The sequence below is a fragment of the Temnothorax nylanderi genome, unplaced genomic scaffold (genome assembly GCF_030848795.1).
Source record: "Temnothorax nylanderi isolate EJ_2023f unplaced genomic scaffold, tnyl_v1.0 TNYL_tig0019_pilon, whole genome shotgun sequence".
In the NCBI taxonomy this organism is placed as follows: Eukaryota; Metazoa; Arthropoda; class Insecta; order Hymenoptera; family Formicidae; genus Temnothorax; species Temnothorax nylanderi.
The window spans coordinates 855376-874606 of NW_027249081.1; the positions used below are offsets into that span (position 1 = coordinate 855376).

Sequence of the window (19231 nt, forward strand, 5' to 3'; positions counted from 1 at the left end):
AAAAATGTCCTTTAAACCATACATCTAAATTCACAGTGTGAATTATTTATTACAAGACTTAACGCGAGTACGTGTATGTAAACGACAATAATGTACAACAAGAACAGTTCGCCGATAGAAAATATGAAGTACTCGGGAACAGTGAGCGGCCGCCCGCGCCGCAGGGAAATAACGAAAGAGAATAAGAAAGCGTCGTGCCAGCGACAACTGTATTACTACGGCATTTACTTACAATAATGTGTAGCAATACATTTCTATCTGGAAACGCTGCATTAAAGCGCGATCATAACTGGGAAGCCGTCTGGTGCGTGGGTGTAGCCGGTGTAGCGCGCGCTGCATTTTCCCATACAATTTCCACGACGAAAGGAAAGTGTAAAATCGCGCGAGATCCGACCTTTTGTCCTCGTTCTCAAGTTTCTAGAGTTTCTCGCTTTTGCAAAACGTTACGATCAGCCCACGGCGGAGGGAAACGCGCGTCAGCGGAAAATTTTCGTCGGGGCGCGGCTTTTGCGTCATGGGGATCGGTTCGCACTAACTCTCGTAACGTTTATGATTTTTCTCGAGAGGATGAGCCTATATTCTTTTCGCGTGGCGCTGGAAATGACAGGCTTGCGAACTCCAGTCGTTAGCACTGATACAGCTTTATGACGAAAGTTTGTTAATAAAAGTTTGCTTACGGTATTGCCCCCCGGGCGAAGGGACGTGAGGAAGGGCGAAGGGGGGCGGGATGATGATTTAGTAGGACGACATAGATTTCATGCCTTCGCTATGCAGATGAGAGACGCGAGAAAAGTTGGAAATTCCGGTCCCATAAGAGGACGAGTATGAAGATGACTGGCAAAGCATCGCTTTTAACGAGATTACGCCTCATTTTGTCGCGCCGTGATATACGCTTGGCACTTTGAAGAAATTTTGAATGAAGTCGCGAAATTGCGAGCAATTGAAAAGGAGAGTACGGAAGAATGATAAAGTTAAGTCGTATACGAAGAGCGATATTCTAAATAGAATTACCGGACATTCTATTTTAAGACGGAAGTCTCAATTCGATATCTTTTTATTTTTTATCGCGCTAGTTTTTTTTATTCTCATACCGCGACCAATAAGTAAATAATTCTTATAAATAAAAGGCGCCCCTCTAAATATATATATGTTGAAGGCATAATACAAAATCAGGCATTTTATAAGATGCCTAGGCTTTTTACAATAAGCCGGCATAACGAGAGTTTTAGGAAAGAAATTAAAGTTTAGAAATGATTTTTGCATACATACCATAATTTAAAAAATTTATAAGTATATGCATGGGCGGAGCCTCTCCCCCGCATAGAAAAACTAATCTAACTCCAAGCCTATTCCTAAAGAAATTGAAATTTGGTTGAAGTAGGCTTGGAGTTAGATTAGTTTTTTTATGCGGGGGCGCAGCCCTTTCCCCGCCTACATGTGTACTGTCTATACACACATATCAGCAAATTACTTCCCTTAGCACTGACACAAACTGTTATATTTCTCAAATATCTAAGCGAAATCTATGCATTATATAAGTAGGTACACACACGACATTATGCCGGCTTATTATAAAATGCCTGATTTTGTATTATGCCTGCAACATATATAAAGCTTAATATTTCTGTTACAATATTTATATTATTTACAATGTATACAGCACGGAAAATGTCAAAATAATATTTTCATTATCGATTCGCCGAAAATGAATTCATGTTTTACCCGTCGTGGATGGAATACCAAATCATGCATATGCTTTCATATTTCACTCGTCGCGCATTAGCAATTGATCTCTTCAGAGACTGACTACGCGTAATAAATATTAACACGCGCAACGAAATATATACGAAACCTGTCTGATGTTTGATGTATAATCTTGGTGCAGGCTCCCGATTCCCGTGTTGGCGATGAAAATAACGGCGGAGTTCAAGAAGAATCGCCAAGAGAGTTTTGCCGATATCGCGACTATAAAAAGCGAACCCCCCTCCCTCCGCTATATCACGATCGACCTTTGAGGCTATTGCCGAATATTGAAACCATCGGGGAACAAATAAATAAGCTAGTGCCATGGGTTCGATAAATTTCGAAACGATCGCTTGATAAACAGCCGGTATCCTTTTCCGCGCGATAGACATCCGGCTGGAAGCTGGAACATCCGCGCGCGCATGTGAAATGAGAGAAGTAAAAACGCGATCGTAAAGCAAGATAAGCTCGAACACGATGCTTTTCAATATCTAAACAAGAAAAATAAATAAAAATTTTTTTGAAAAGATTGGAAAATAAATATATGAAAAGAATAAATCGGACATCAAACTTATGAGAGTTTATATATATGTATATAAGGGTAAAATGCGTTATATTGCTACAATTCTTTTAAAAGTATATCTTCTATTTAAATTGAAATTCTTCAATTATAAAAAATAGAAGCAGCGTATGTGTACTGGGAACATTCACATCTCTTGAACATTTGTATAGTCATGTTGCAAGAACTTTGTTGAGAATTTTCCATAAAGCATAGAATATAATTTAACAATGTTGCCGGCGAGTTAAAAAAAAGAGCATTAAAGCGAATGTAATAATAGTAGCAAAGTGTCTCTACGACAGAATTTTGCCTGATGTAATTCCAGAAGACATGTAAAAATAAAACAGCGCACACCAGACAGACAGAGAGAGAGGAAGACACAGAGTGAAGTAAACAGATGATATGGAAATGAAACGACAAATAAGAAAAACAAATTTACGCGTCAAATATTATATTTAAATAGAAATAGAAAATTGAAAATACATTGCAATTATTGTCAATATTACAATTTAAGCAATCAGCATTAACTGAAATTGAAAAGTTATAGTCATACGATTCAAATAAATTCAAGTATTAATGTAAATAGAGATGTAAAAGCAGGAAGAAACAGCGGAGATGATACAACGCGGAAATTCCAAAGCTACCGTGAAGCTAAGAACACAGAGGGCAAAGAGAGGACCGTCGTACAAACATTTTCAGTGGCACCGGCTGGAAGGAACGCCGCGTGCAAAAGCTCTCATCTCGCCGGGCCGCCTTTGGAAAAGCGCGGACGTGGCGCAAAGAGATTTTCCACTTTCCACAGAGAGAAGCGGGGTGTACATGTAAAGAAACGCCGACTGTGCACGATTAAGTTTATACGCGAGAAGATCAAGGATGTAATCCTTGTGTCATGAATACACGTGTCGTGAGTGTGAACTTCTTATCCTTTAATAGCGAGTCCGTCGTAGCGTTCTTATTCTGGGCTAACCAGCTCAATCAATTCGTTTTATAGCAAATATCAAAAGTACAAAGATAAATTTCAGTAATCGCAACGATTTATCGAAGATGGATATAAAGATTTTGTTCTTTTCTGTCTTTCTATCTTCTATCTTGTGTATATATATATATATATATATATATATATATATATATTTAGAATTATTAAAAAATATATAATTAAATAATATAATCGGTAATATATGAATTATCTCACATCGTTTTCACGTCATGTTAAATATCGTGACATTTTGCGATCATGACAGCATAACGGTATTAATTTCCAATATCAGCAGATTTTAATATTCAATTTCAATCACATATATCACTGTGACGACGTATATTGTAACATCGGTGATGTTAAAATGCGGGCTTGCGGTATTTCGTTATCGAATACTTAAATTACGTAGCACAATTAACATTAAATGAAGAGTTTTTCATTGACAAAGGGAATGGAAATGTCATGTTAAAGAAAAATTTACAATTCTAATGTGACTTTTGTGACGTAACGGCCGATTTGCATGAATAAAAGCTTTACGTTGACATTGATCTCAGGACCGATCTTGCCGTACATAATCGCGATCCCGGATCTTAGGCGTAGGTCAGATCTGACGGTATTGGGATCGTCCGGATGCTCCGTATTTCGAGGGGATCGATGCCAACTGTTGAATATTCGATGCGTCGGGACTATCCATGAGGATAAAACCAGTCGTTAAATAACCGGCTACGTACTCCGGGCACGATCTATCGATTATCAGGGTTTTCTATCTTGATTCGATTCATGCGGATCACCGAGCAACTCCCGCGGTTTGGCTCTCATGATGTAATTACGAACATTTTAGCGTATAATTCGTATCTGCATGGTTTTACATTTCATTAAACGTCTAAAAATACTCGTTCGGAAATAGATGTGATTTCGTTCGCATTCCGATCGACGTATGTGAGCGAAATATCATCAGTGTATATCGAATAAAACTATTCTACGAGGTTCAATTCGTGACAATTAGCGTTCTGTAGTTTAAGTTTTATTGCAGAATTGTCTCTGATATAGCATCAGGCAGCATTATTTTTAATGTTATGTATTAATATTGCATTAAAAGCTCAATTTTGACGCTACTTTTATTAAAATTGTGTTAAAAACAGCATGTCAGGTTCGGATAAACAGCATAATAAGGAATTTTATAGTCATTAAATAATTTGATATCGTTTTGCATTTAATAAACTTGCTACAATCTCTCGATACTTACCTTCTTTATGAAGCTGTACATCGTGTCCATCTTGACGGCTGTTTCGATCTCGCCTATTCTCAATGGAGGAAACAGAGGATTCCTAAATTCCAGTTGCGCCTCTTGTCACTTCCTGATGCTGAGTACCGGCATAAAGGCCCGTGATTGCTGCTGATTCGCGATCGCCGACCTCGGCTCACAGTTCCGTGTGATGTCTTTAGATTTGCAGAATCTTAATTAGCGTAAGATGGAGCCGTGCGGCTCGCCCTTCTGCCGCGAAAGCATCTTCTGCGATCATTATCACTCGCCTTCAAAGAGACACGAAGTGGCTCCGGTGTGTTGTCACGCGACTCTGAAAATGAAGTATCAATGTATTTAATTACGTGCGATTGAGCGAAGCTCGGGGAGCAAAAGTAGGCCAAGTCCGTCATTAATAACGTTCGCTTTACATACGACTTATATATGACTTTAATGTTACAAATGAGTGTGATAAATGATGGACTCGATCCACTTCTGCTTCGAATTACGAGGCTTGATATAATGGATTCAGTGATCATCAAAGCTCGTCTCACCGAACGGTCTACACTCGTGAAAATGTTTCTGACTTACTTCAAGCGTAAGTAAATAAATTTCGACTTTAAAGGCGGTATTGAGGTTTTTAGAAATCCCGCGTCATATATACCACTTTGTAGTTTGCAAACAGTCCTCTCGCAGCTTAGCTGACTGCTTTGAGAGGTATGTTTGGCTGAACGTAACCTCGTTAGAAAGTTTAGACGCAAACAAATATTTGCGCGCGCAAATTAATATCTGGCTTTGTTTCGTCGCATACGGGACGTCAGCGCCTGAGAGCGAGCGCATACATGTTGTGAGATGATTAATCTTACTTTTCCTAACAACGACAATCCGATATTTTAGGTATCTGAAAATTGTTACGTTAATAGCTTAGTTTCTAAGCACCGACGTCTCGCAAAATTACGTTATTTGGCTGAAAAAGGCGATAACACGAAATATGATTGTTATATTTCATAACGTCGATCTCATTATGATGCAAATTAATTTTTACTTGAAGACGCGTTAGTCTCTCGTAAAACTTGGAACACTAATATAGTTGTTATACATTGATAAAACCGACGAAACTTGCTTTGTCTCATTTGTGTCTCATATGAAATTGAATTATGAAGTTCCGTTTGTTTATATCACATACGCATATTGTCATACACACACGCACGACGAAAACATAATTCTAAAAGCAAACTCGAAAATATCAGTCTCCAAAATTAATAATTTATTCGCATGAATAAAACATGTTGTAAATTGCAGCACACGTTTAAGACAAAAGTTAGTGTTTACATTAATTTCATTCAGCGACAGTTGAGCACGAACGCTCACTCGTATATTATACTTGATAAAAATCTAAAGAAAGTTTAATCAAATATTTTCGTTTGACGAATTGCGACTGCAATTTATGGTAGAGAAAAGTAAAATCCAATTACCAGAATAACGTGGTTGGAATTACGAATTTGAATTATTAAAAATATAATTCCCTACTGAGGTTCGCAAAAAGATATGACAAGACTATAAAGTTTGTTGAACTTAATCAACGTACCAACGCGCTGGACTTGTCCTCATTAGCTGTAATTTCAATCAAGGAAATCATCCACGCAGCAACTAGAGGCCCTTGATTCCCACAGGCATAGTTGACCACGATGGTACTGTAATTACGAATTCAAACTCCGTAACGATGTTGCATCTAAATTAATAATAAATTTGTACAGACCACACGTATGCGTGTGTGTGTGTGTGTGTGTGTGTGTGTGTGTATGTGCAGGTTATTTTGCACTGCTTTTAGGTGATTGTAACCAAAATTTTTTTTTATAATAACGAGGTTTCCGCAGGGATGATTGATCTGTTACACTCATTTTAGTTTAGCGAACCTACATGGACCGAAGCTCATCATTGTTGGTATTCACATACTCTAGGTATCATACATACTCATATACACGTTTTTTGTGATTGATAGTGCAATGAATACTTGAAGAAAAGAATAGAAGCCAAAGATAATCTCATCTAAAAAGAAGAAGAATAAATTAAAGTCTAGATGTGTTAAAAAGCTTTATTAAATTAGAAATTTAAAAAAAACAATAATGAAATATTTATATAATCGACCCGTTCTGTTCTTGTATTTTTATCCATATATAGTTAATTGTAATCATGTTATCTTAAACGATTATTATGAATACTTAACAGTATCAAATAATAAATTTAAATTAATACATTTTTGCCATAGAAGAGGAGAAACTTTTCTCTTTTACATTAATTTATAAAACCAATGGTATTACTTCTGCAGCAAGTACTTTGAGATTATTAGTTTCCTCAATTAAAAGTTTTCAACAAAATAAATAAGCAATTTAACTAACTATATGTATATTTTTTTCACAAGAAATATATTTGACATCGTACTGCAAACGAACATTTTCTGAGTGGTAATAAACTGCAGCTTATCAATATCAATTGCGAACATCACGAAATTGCATTTGAAAAATTGTTCCGAAAATTCCGCCTTTCGCAAGCGTTAATTAACTCCTCCTACAATTGCGGTAGTTTGGGAAACTTTTGGTTTCGAGGCAGTTACGGCGCAGCGCGAACTGATTCCAAGCGGCAGGAAGCAGCCAACTTGTCTCGCCCATGTGCGTTTTGGAAGCCGCACTCTCTTTCACGTCGCATTTCGCGCATCAGGCAATTAACCTGCCGCGCTACTACGAGACAAATTTCGGTTGCAACCAAGTTTCATGGTTACGTAAATCATAATAATTGCGATGTAAATGGCTTCGTTAACCGGTTCCGTTCGGCGGGATTAACGCAACGCTGCCGCTTCATCGTCGTTCTAACATCATTGTGGCCAAAATTTGTTATTACCGGCCGGGTCTCTCATGCGGTCAGGATTTACGCGTGATATTGCTTGTCGCGCAGTTTCTCTTGGGCGTGTACGTAATAGCGTTAAAATAAATAGCAAATTGAGATAAATATTCATTAAAAACATTAGTCGTTAATTGAAGATATTTTCAGCCAGAGCACAAAAGAATAGAAACAATAATTTTTTTTTTTTTCAAGAAGAGAAAGCGAGAGAGAGAAAGAGAGAGAGGGCATAATAAAGAGAAAATTTTATATTCGCTCAAGATACGGGCGAAGCTCTTCTAGAGGCAGAGTGAAAACGCAATCAGACGTGGCGATGACACGATTATACTAATCTTCAGAAACGAAAGGAGAAGGCGAAGAAGTATCAAAGAGATGAGAGCGACGCGGAAGGAATCGCGCAAGAGAGGGTGTCCGAGAGAAAAACGGGGAGACATCGTCGAATGGGCTGGGTGGAACAATGAGCGGAATGGAATTTCAAGCGCCTCTCGCGCTCGTAATACCCCGGCGTATATTAATTTATCTTATAATGATAGCCCGTCGTGGCGCGCTCACGGAATAATATCCCTTGAACGTGGGCGCTCTGTCGCTCGGATGACGAGAAACCGAGGGACAAGAAGCGGCACGGTATTCGCCCATATTAATTGCCGAAGTTAACATTCGCGTGGGTCGACACACGATCGACGGGGTTAGCGAAGTGCAAAGTTCGGAGCTACTCGAAAATCTCCGACGGCGCGGGCGTCGCGAGAACCTGCGGAGGAACGACAAAGATCATATCGAATAACACGTTGCCATTTTGTAGATCATTAGAGGATTAAATTCTGCGAGCTACGTTAATTAACGAAGGCGTAGGCGGCTTGTTCATATGGGGATGTTAATGACTGGCGTATCTCTCGTGTTCGCGGCGAATATGGAGGCGGTTTACATGTTAATGTCTTACATAATCTTACGTCATTATTAACTGTCGTGTCATTTCGTTTCTACTCACATGACATGCATTTTACATTTTTGCTATTCAATATTTCCTTCATTTTGAAATAAAATATAAATCCAATCTTTTAATTTCTATTGTGTGTCATGATATTTAATAAATACTAAATGATCCTTCGTAAATATTCTTCCATGTTCTTACAACGAGCTATCGGTATTGAAACGATATTATTATCGCATATCAATAACAAGAGAAATTTTAAGAAAATATTCAGATATTATGAATGAAATGCAAAAGCGACATCGAATGAGGTTGCGGCATCGGCATCGCAATATATGTGATATCCACGATGGATGATCATCTTAGAACACAAACAAACAACCCTCGCGACGTGTAACAAATAATCCGATTCGAGGTAATCTCCGATGACGTACGAAGCGGAGACAAAATTAACCTGACGAGGAGATCGGTCGTGCTTATCTACATATGCTCGGAATACAACAACGAGTCCACCATGATTGGGACAAGGACACGAGGACAAGGCTGCAGCCGCGTCCGTTTTAAATGCTTGTTCTAGATACAATAGAACAAAGAAGTTATTTCTATTTAAAAAATTTATGCGATATAATGCCTGGAATATTGAAGCGAATATTCATGCATCCTACATTTAACATAAAATACGGCAGTCTGGATATTCAACCTGAAATAATATACGATCTTCGCATGAGGGAAATAAAAAGATACATTGCAGAGACGGCAGTATCTCGCGTTAAACATGAGATGAAGAGTATAATGCGTTCTAAGTTTAGAAATTTTTAAATTTTTTAATTTTAGTATACGGTTTCTTTCTCGAACAATTCCTTGCGCGATATGTATTCCAATTACTGCCGTTTTATACCGCTTATATTTATTAAGTTCGTCAAATATGCATTGGATCGATAATTTTACCAACGCATACTTTTCGAACGACCCACTTTTCGCCGCCTAAAATATTATACATGCAGCTGAAATGATATCGTCCACGGTAAAGTCAAAACTGGCAAATCGAAAGGAAGTCATAAAACTAGATGTGTTAGGTTGCAACTCAATGCGGCCACGGTGCTGCTTCCGAATACGCGGCATTCTGGCGGTTTACGTTTCTTTTATATGCACGAAATTCCGCGCGGAACATACACGTTCAAATTATATCGTCGTCGTTACTCGAAAACGCGCGTGTCCGGTTTCCGTAACAACGCGGACAATAATTTCGCCACGCTTTTAACCCTTTGAGCGATCACGTTGGCATAAGCGCCAACGTATAGCAATAAGGTTGTTAATTAAATCCGTCGCTCAAAGCGATGTTGCAATTTGTTTTAAAATTCGTCCTCCTTGATTTATGAGAAATATTCAAACTAAATGGTGTAACAAATTTAATTATTACTAATTCAGTTTTACCGGGTTGTAATAACTGTTTTAATACTGTACTGCACATTTGTTTACGTTTGTCGTGTAAAGCGTGTCATGTTACTTTTTTTTATTGAAATTACTTGCAGACCCAAAGCTCTCTTATAGATACTTGCTTTGTTATACGAAACTCCTCCATATTCCCGTTCAACGTTAGCGTACAGAATAATGCAAGAAATATATTTTGTTTTTTACATGTGCGATTCGATCCGCTTGCCAGACAAAAATTCGTTTAATTGTAAGAAGGACATTTATCCATAGCAATAAATAGCGATGGAATTCGCCAATTGCGCTTTTGGCTCTCCCATTACGAATATCGAATAAGCCCACAGTCCAACTGGAAACGTTAACTCGAGAGGAAATCGAGAAACGACCGCGTTCAATTGGACCTCTAGTCGATTGTGCGAACAAATACACAGACATTCGCATTCACTATAGAAACGTGTATTGGACAAATACGATAAAACAACTGAAAACTATTTTTCATTAAATTGCAATGAATTGAAAACATACGCGAGGCTCGTTAATAGAAAAAGAAAATGATTGAAAATATAAGGTCATGAAAAATAAAAAAATTTGGTATTTTTTCCAAAAGATTTTATAACATAACAACAGAAATATTAATGTAGTTCGTAGGTGTCACAAATAAAGCTTCAATGTTAAAGTCTTATAGATAATTATGTTGAAGTTATATATGCGTAAGACTTAGTTTCACAAATTAATTAATATCCTATAAGCTTTTGTAGCGTTTAATGCTTCAATAATTAAATTATGGTCACAAATTTATAATTACGTATTTAGTTTTAACGGTTATACTTCTCTCACGGAAGAAATAAAAGAAAAAGGATTTTCGACCGACTTCCATTTGTTTTCATATTATACTCGATTTTTCCTACACTGAGAAAAAAAATGGTCAATCCGAAAAAATATTTAGTCCGATACGTTCAACTAAACATTTTAGTTAATTAACTAAACATTAGCCGTTTCAACAATTTATTTAATTTCTTCAATCAAGAATTAATTAATTCAACTAATGTTCAGTTAACTAACTAAAATGTTTAGTTGAACGTATCGGACTAAACATTTTTTGGGATTAATAAATTTTTTTTCTCAGTGTAAGAACAAAAACAAACAACAGACAACTTCGCCTATCTTCTGCGATTATTTTTTTTTTATTCTATTCTTTCTTACGTCTTGATAAATTGCTACGTTAGCGTTGGAAAGATCGATAATACGCGTATCCAGGCCTCATTTGTACGTAGGGGATTATAACGATCGTGGTTACAAAGCAACCCCTAGTTTCACCCTCCCCATAAAACGATGTTTGTCCCAGTGGCTACTTGTTGAGCTCACTGTATACTTTAATACCGCGCTTAGCCGGAGACCGCCATCGTTCTACGTTATTGTATATGCATTTTGCTCCCACATATAGGATTTGCGAGTTTCGCTCTGCCGCGTTTCTCGTACATACGATGGTGTTGTTGTTGAAACGCTAGTAATACGTATTAGGACGAATACGCGTAATATGTTCCATTATCGTTAGATAAATATGACAAATTGTGTATTCTCAACGTGATAATTTGGATACGGTAAACACAGCAATATTTCGCGATTTACGTATTTATTATAGATGGAGTAAACTTAAACTTGAAAATTACATATAAGTCAGGAGTGAATTAATCGCAAATTTAATTATCAATACATAAGGCACAATGCTATTGTGCCGTATATTACAATTAACAGCCATGAATATATCATTACCAGAGGCTCGACTAACAGTAAATTTCATGCTTCGCAAGCAAAAAAATAGTAACGTGATTTTAATTTTATTCTTTAAGCAATTTAAGATCTTAATTTAATTTTGTATTTGTATCAATAATAGCGACGCTACGATAACTTTGTTGCTGATGGTCTTTTGTTGGTTCTGACCCCGAATGAGCAGATCTCCGTGGATGATAGTTTTAGCTGTTACTACTTGTCGGCTGATCATGCGCTAGCCGCTTCTACTTGTTGCGGTCGATCAGATAGGACGCTCTTCCACTTGTCAGCGCTTCTATGTCTACCCTTCGTTGAATTTAAGTGCACGCTAGAGCTTCCGGGGCTTTATTCCAGGAATATCCCTGCCTGTGTTCGCCCACGACTTTTCAGAGGAAACTAAACTCTGCAGGCGTAAATCCTTCCAATGTCATCCCATGACTTCTATAGATATAAATGACGAGCAACTATTCGCTATATGATTACGCTGATAAGAATCAATCAAGTGCGTATGCACTTTAATTACTATTTAACACGGTCCGTGCCGTGTGAGTTATCGGTGTCCCACACTGGACTTTCCATCCAGATTGTTTGATATTTTGATTATTATCAGTTTTTGATTATTAATCAGTATTTTTATATTAAATGTTAATATTAAATAAATATTTAATAAAAATATTTGCTTTGTTTTTCATTGCATTTTGCACCATTAGGCCTTTTTCTTTATAATAACTTTTTTAGTTTTATAATCAGTATAAAGCAATTTATTTAACAATTATAATGAACATACTGCGTGGATCACCGGCGACACACGCAGCGTGTAGAGGAAATCACGTAAAATTAGTCCGACACAAAACGTGTTAAGAGAGATCTCTATATATAGAGAGAAATAATAATAAATATAAATTACAAACATAAATCAGTACGGTTTTCAATTTATTATCATGAAATTTGTAATTTCTATTTTTATTTAATATAAAATTTAATATAAAAGAGTGTTACGTGTTTGTGAAGTAAAGAGTAATAAAAATAGAATATTATGCAATTAATACTTGAATATCGAATATTAATAATTTATTTGTTATTATACATAATTTGCGTATAAAATATATCATTTATAAAATACATCATATAAAATACGCATAAAAGATTTATTTTCAAAATATTAAGTTCTTTAAAATACCTACTGTCAAGTAACAATATTTATATTTTTAATATTCTATTTTGATGAATCTGATAAATAATTGTATTAAAGCTGGAATGGCACTCTGGCCTGTGGTCTATTTTATCGAGCTATTTGCGAAGAAGCACAGATTCTTCTGCACAATATATTCATTGTCACTCCGTAGCAATTCGTTATTTTTCACGTGACCTTATTTTCCGCCGTACGTGCTCACCATTCGAAAATTTCGTAAATAGTACATCAAGTTAGTGGCGATCGATCCTCCGACCGTGTCAACTCGAAATAGAGTTCCGCGGAGTGATCTTTAGCGTCACCGACTTTGGTCTCTTGTCAGCCGAACTTGGAGCACAAGAGAAGATAAATTCCCGAATAGCCTAAAACTCGCTTGTCCGAGAAAGCGTGACTATAACAAATGAATCTAATCAATCTAGCCACGTCCGTCAACGATTTGTTATCCGATCTTCTCCTCGTTGAAAAGTAAAATTTCCGTTCTTGACAAAGAACGAATAGAACACTCACTTTCGTTACAAAAGTCATTGAATTAAATAAATTTCGTCTCTTCGATACCACAAGTATAGATTAGTTCGAATCAGATATATCTTTTAAATATAATTTTGATAACTGTTTGATTGCGATTGTAAAGTGATCGAAGAAAATATTATGCTGTGTGCAGTATGTTCCGTAAATGCAACAGTAGTAACAGTAATGGAAATTACAAATAAACGCGACCTTTTTGAGATTAAAATTAATATTTACGTTTGAAATTCTCGGTCTTTGTTTGGGACCAAAATAAATTTGTATCGCATACAAAAATAATGCATCACGCAATACTGTAACGTTACTATGTCAATACGATTCATGATGCAGCATGTACACAGAAATTCTAATCCGATATTCCACTTATTCTATCTTACGGTAGCGTAATGTGCGCTCGATAAAAATCACAAAACTAATATCTCTCTCGAGTCGAAGCTTCTACCTCGGTCGAGCGGAAATTTCTGTCGCATACGCAAAAAAAAAACCCCTTGATGTACAGGAGGAAATGCGGATACGTCTCGCGCCTCGCTGCGCATTTACAACATTACACCGTGACATAGGTATACAATATTATAATTCCGCGAACGAGTGCCCCCCCCCCCCCCCGCCCCCATATGCCGCGCATCGATCTGTACGTACGTGCGCGCGTCTCTGCCTGTGTGCGCGAGCGGATTCAAACCTATTATCCCATATCAGATTTCATCCCTGTAAGCATGTCGCGCGTGTGTGCGCATCCGTTTGTTACGTGGCGATCTGGCAGCACGAGTTGCCAAGCGTACTATGTCGCCGATATCCGTCTGTTGTCTCACAGAATCGAAGCGTCATCCATATAGTGGCAGATTTAATCCTCGATAGCGTCTTTGATAGGACATAAGGAAACATTGCTGTAATTAATAACGATATATATAAAAATTAAAGCCTTGTATTTTTACATAAAACAGTACGAGATTGAAATCATTCCCTCTGATTAATATTTTAATTTTAATACATATTTTTTATGCTTTCATATCAGGTACTAGACGAAAAATTTAAAAAGATTTATATTATTTAGATTATTTGTATTGAGAATATATTCATCGGTCTGAAAATCAAGATATAAATCAACAGTTGTCTTGTCTATCCGTGAAATACGTAATAATAAATGCGAAGAAAATATCATTTAATATGCAAATATGTACCGTGACGTATTTTACATTTGCGCCTGATTTTAATGTATGGAAAACTTTAATGTATATAGCTCTTTTAATTCGTAGTGCGTAAGTTCTGATGATGTCATTAGCTTGATTATTGTGCTTTGCGGATGCCGTTGGACGACGATGGTGGAGGCGCGCACTGCCTCGCTTGTATACAGAATTAATCCAATTTCTCACGGGCACGCCCGCCTTCCACAACAACGCGCGCCGTTCCACCTCGTGCTCCGTTCCCTCTCATTTTTTATTCAACAGGCAAAACGGCCGCGACGCTAGACGCCCGCCGCCATGATGTGCCACAGAGGAGCAATAATGATTGGACCCCGGGCAAGTAATAATTCTTGATTTATTTTTTCCTAAATAGAATAAGCGCGTTTCCACGACGACGGTGCTCGAAGAGGGTGCAAAACGTACCGAAGCGAGGAAACGGTCGCGGAGAGATTTTACGCGAATATAAGTGCATCAGGGATTTTCAGACTTTACTCACAAGAAAATGTAAAAAAAGTGCGACGTTCCGGGTCTTGGCCGAATAATTTTCGCGGTTCTGTAAACGGCGCAAATTTCTCCAAGCGACTTTCCAAGAAAAACGTCTGACTTCCACTCCCGCGAGATCTCGTTATACGCCACCACTTTGCGGGAATTACCTTTTCCCCTCCTTTTTCTGGAGATTAGTTCGAAAGTTTCTTCCTGCGACCGGTAAAAATTACATGCCTGAGTAAAGGCATAGTTACATATGATTACTGCATGAAGAAATTAAATTAATTCGATGGGGTAATAAGTTTCACTAAACGTAAATGAAAAACACGAAAGCAGTGTCGAGAGCAAAGAGCGTTAAAATGCTTCCACGTTGTTAACTGCAGCGTTGCGATTAATTGGATTATGTTAAAACTAAAAGTCCTTTAAATTAAATTAATTAATTAACACGACAAATGCATCGTGCTTTTATTACAAAATTAATTGAACATATTTGTTGTGATTTTGCTTCATACGCACAACAAATGTCACTGATTGATGGAGACTCATCAGTCTTTGTTTACGTCGGCTATAACAAATGGATGCACAGTGAAATATCCTACGTGCCAATCAGCAGCAAAATGTAACTCTTGTTAGACTCTTGTTATGTCTGATAAGAGTCTAACAAGAATTTATTAGTTTTATTTTCAATCTGACAATATCGGGCTTTGATTTTGCAGAAATGAGTACTTTTGTGTTTAATCTTTTGATGCATGAGCAAACATGTTAAATAAATTATTATTAAAGAAAATTGATCTCTATTAAAATCTCTATAAAATAGTACCTCATGCTCAAAAACTTGCTATAATAGCAAAATTGTTATGATTCTTAAACAATTTCCTCCAAATCCAAGTATTTATTTTAATAATTTTTTTTTAATTAATAAGTAAAATAAAAATAATAATACAAAATTATTAGTTTTCTAAAATTAACAGTTTTTATATTATTAATATGCATTATCCTAGTCATTCTCACAAAACTCATCGATAAGTTCTGACAAGTCTAATTTGACTACTATTAATACTTTTATACTGTAGAGGATTATTGATGTCCGATTTCGCGATTTAATGGCAAACCGCCTATTAAGATCTGATAATTAAATCGCGCCCAACGAAATTAGCTAGCGGTTGAACGTTATTGATTTCACTGATAAATTGAAACCAAGATATAGAGATATACCATTCTCCGGCCTCATAAAGTTCTCTCTAGCGATATATTTTTTTTTAGAAAGATATGTATATTTTTTTAAAAAGTTTTATATAAGTTCAAACGCAATTACACGATAAGTATACCATAATCTTAATTATAATCCGCAATTTATTATTTCTTCGACGATATTTAACGAGGTTTTAATCGCGCGTCATATTATGTAATTGATTTAAAATATTTAGAAGACAAACAATATTACATTTGCCATGAGGGAAAACAAATCGCGTTGAAACCAATTTTGTGACAGCACAGCTCGCGCGACGTACGTTGTGACGGCAATTCGTTATTGTTTGCCAGCAACGTCGAACAGATCGTAAAGGCAACGAGCGTATAGTCCATTAAAGGGATAACGAGAAGGATGCTAAACTTTTACGACAGGGTCATCCATAACAGAGTTCGCTAATGAAGCTGTCAGGTATTAAAGTGTCGTGCCTAAGGACGGATAATTATTAATGATGACTTTAAATAGCTGTACTGAAGCATTTCCTATACACATCGAGAGAAGGATTAAGAACTAAGCGATCGAAAAAAAAAATTGTCTTTCGCGCACGAGGTAAAATTTTGAGAAATAAAAATTTTCACGTAAACTGTCAAACGCGTTCAAAAATGGATCGTACTAACGCTCAGCTTTTACGGAAAAAGAAAGGTTGTTGAGGAAAATAAAAGATTTATTCACCATTGAAGTTACAATGATTTATTCCAAGTTTGTGATATATTTCCCTGTTTATCGCTGCACATTTCCCTCTCTTTGACTTTGTATAAACATATCGCGACTTCAGAAAACAAGAGCTAGATAGTTGTACGTGACCCGAATGCGGAAATTTATCCCCCGGTAAATAAACATCTTAAATCGCATTCTACCCCGCTTCAAGTATTCCACTCCGCAAATAAGTGAAGTGAGAATTTAGGAATTTGTTTGATGTAACAATGATCTCTTCGAGTTCTTAAACAATGTAAGAACCGTATATTCTTTGGTCGGAGAAAAGACTTCGGTGAGTTGACGATATCGATAGTATATTGATACGTTGCCAAAATGCATCGAGCAACCTCGATTGGAAGCCAGCCAATAATGTGATCATGATACACAAAAGCATGTAGTATTATTTTCGGGTTATCCCTGTTCAAGATATCGAGCTATTGACATCTTTAGGAAAGAATTTAGGAATTTAAAAAATAATTACATCCTTTTCCACTTCTTTCAAGAGAATGAATAATCTTATATATAAAAAGCAAATAGAAGGAAATATACATATTAAACTTATATTTCTTGCTTCTGAAGAATTTTTGATAAAAATCTTTCTTGTATTAAACATTTGTAAATTGCTTACATTTTTCTTATTTCAAGATTTAATTAGAAATATTAATTGCTAATTTTGCTATACGCTTTAATATATATATATATATATATAAATTATGCGTAAAATACTGCATTTGAAAATTGGAGAAGAAATGATCAGAGAAGATTTGTTCCACGTTTGTATCAGTTAATTATAAGCTTCATTGAACGGAATAAGCGCACCATAAGGTTTCTAATTAAATTATTACAATATAAATCCGAAAAACGGATAAGCCGCGATGTACGGAGATTATCAGTAAGTGAATGAAGTGATGAACGATAACGTTTAATTCATGATATCGTCCATCAGATCGCACCAACAAGCCCTTAATTATTATCAGACCGGAACACCAATATTCGGGTCGAGGCTTGCGGTATAAAATCAGCCCTATGCATTCCGCTGCATATATTCCTGGAAATTCAGCCGATTTACATATACATGTACAGGCGGAACGGACTTATTCCGGCGGCCTCGTGGCCGTTCTAATTAAGCCGACGGAAATGGATCGCAATATACCTACGCGTTTTAATCGATATCGCGGCTTGCGATATCGGTACTTCGAACCGTTCCTTTATTTCCTGAAGGAAAAGGCGATTCCGGATATCAACTGCGGCTGTGAAAATTAATTCATTTCATGAAAACGCAAACGACATTGGCTGGAAATTTTATTCGATTTTTTTTTACGATAAAATTGTAAACGATAAAAAAATCTTTACTCCGAAAATCGTAGCACGTTTTTCTTTCAAAAACTAAATTGTAGTACAAGCAATCTTCTCGATATAGCAATGATTTACTAATCAATTAATAGCGAATCATAATCCATGATGAAATCGCTGTTAAGCAGATTTGTTCTATTTTCCCTCGTCAATCTTCCGATCACTAAAACGGCGCACGTGCATCCGAAACTCGATAGAGTTTGTAAGCTCCGCTCCTTATCCGGGCACGCAGCAGCATTGTTCATTAGCTCCTTTATTAATCCCGTTTGCCGTTACCCGAGGTGACTTGCTTCCCGTCTTTTACAGGAAACGGAAGGAGCTGAGCTTTTGTGCGCGTCGCGTGATCGATCGACTTGATTAAAAGCTGCCTGACTGACTGCCGGCGGCGGCGGCCCAATCAAAGCTCGTTCCGCGTCGCAATCAAGCCCCGAGATAAACTCGATCCCGAAGGGCCCCGCGTTTCCGCGATTTAGCGCTATTTCCAGTGACGCGCGAGAAATAATGCGGAGAAGCGACGCGCGTGTACATACGGAGGCGGATAAGCTGCTGCAGCTGGGACACGTGCGTTTTGTGATCGCGCTGCGAGATACGAGCTTGGAAGTCAATCGAGTCGAGAATCTCGAATTAGTATACGCTTCAGTACCTTCGCAGATATATTAAGCTATCTAAGCCAAATTATCAAAACACAAAAAATTTTATATGGAATTAATTTGCTAATTATTTGCTATTTTTTGCTTTTAAAAGTATTTTTTTTGCTCCAGCTATTAAAAAGTTACGAAGGGCTGGATAGCTTAAGATTAAGCTATCCAGCCATCGTAAAGAAAACATATACATAAGTTAAAGCAAAAAGTTAATAATACCAAAATTATTTGCTATTTTTTTGCTATTTTTTGAATGCAAAAATAATTTTTTTGCTCACACTATTAAAAATTTACAAAGGGCTGGATAGCTTAAGATTAAGCGCAGAAAATATAAGAGAGATAGAAAGATTTCCATAATGC

At 36.8% G+C, this 19231-nt stretch overlaps 1 protein-coding gene across 9 annotated transcripts in view; it reads right to left on the reverse strand.

The window, feature by feature from the left end:
• Positions 1-19231, reverse strand: part of Fife (regulating synaptic membrane exocytosis protein fife) — a 165887-nt gene that overhangs the window by 124469 nt on the left and 22187 nt on the right. For all 9 annotated transcript variants that reach the window (XR_011717470.1, XM_071699685.1, XM_071699687.1 and 6 more), the window contains one exon: positions 4525-4855. Coding sequence is in view for 8 of the 9 variants with exons in the window: in XM_071699685.1 (XP_071555786.1) it covers positions 4525-4554 (30 nt within the window). In the remaining variant the exon portion in view is untranslated. The remainder of the gene's footprint in view (positions 1-4524; positions 4856-19231) is intronic.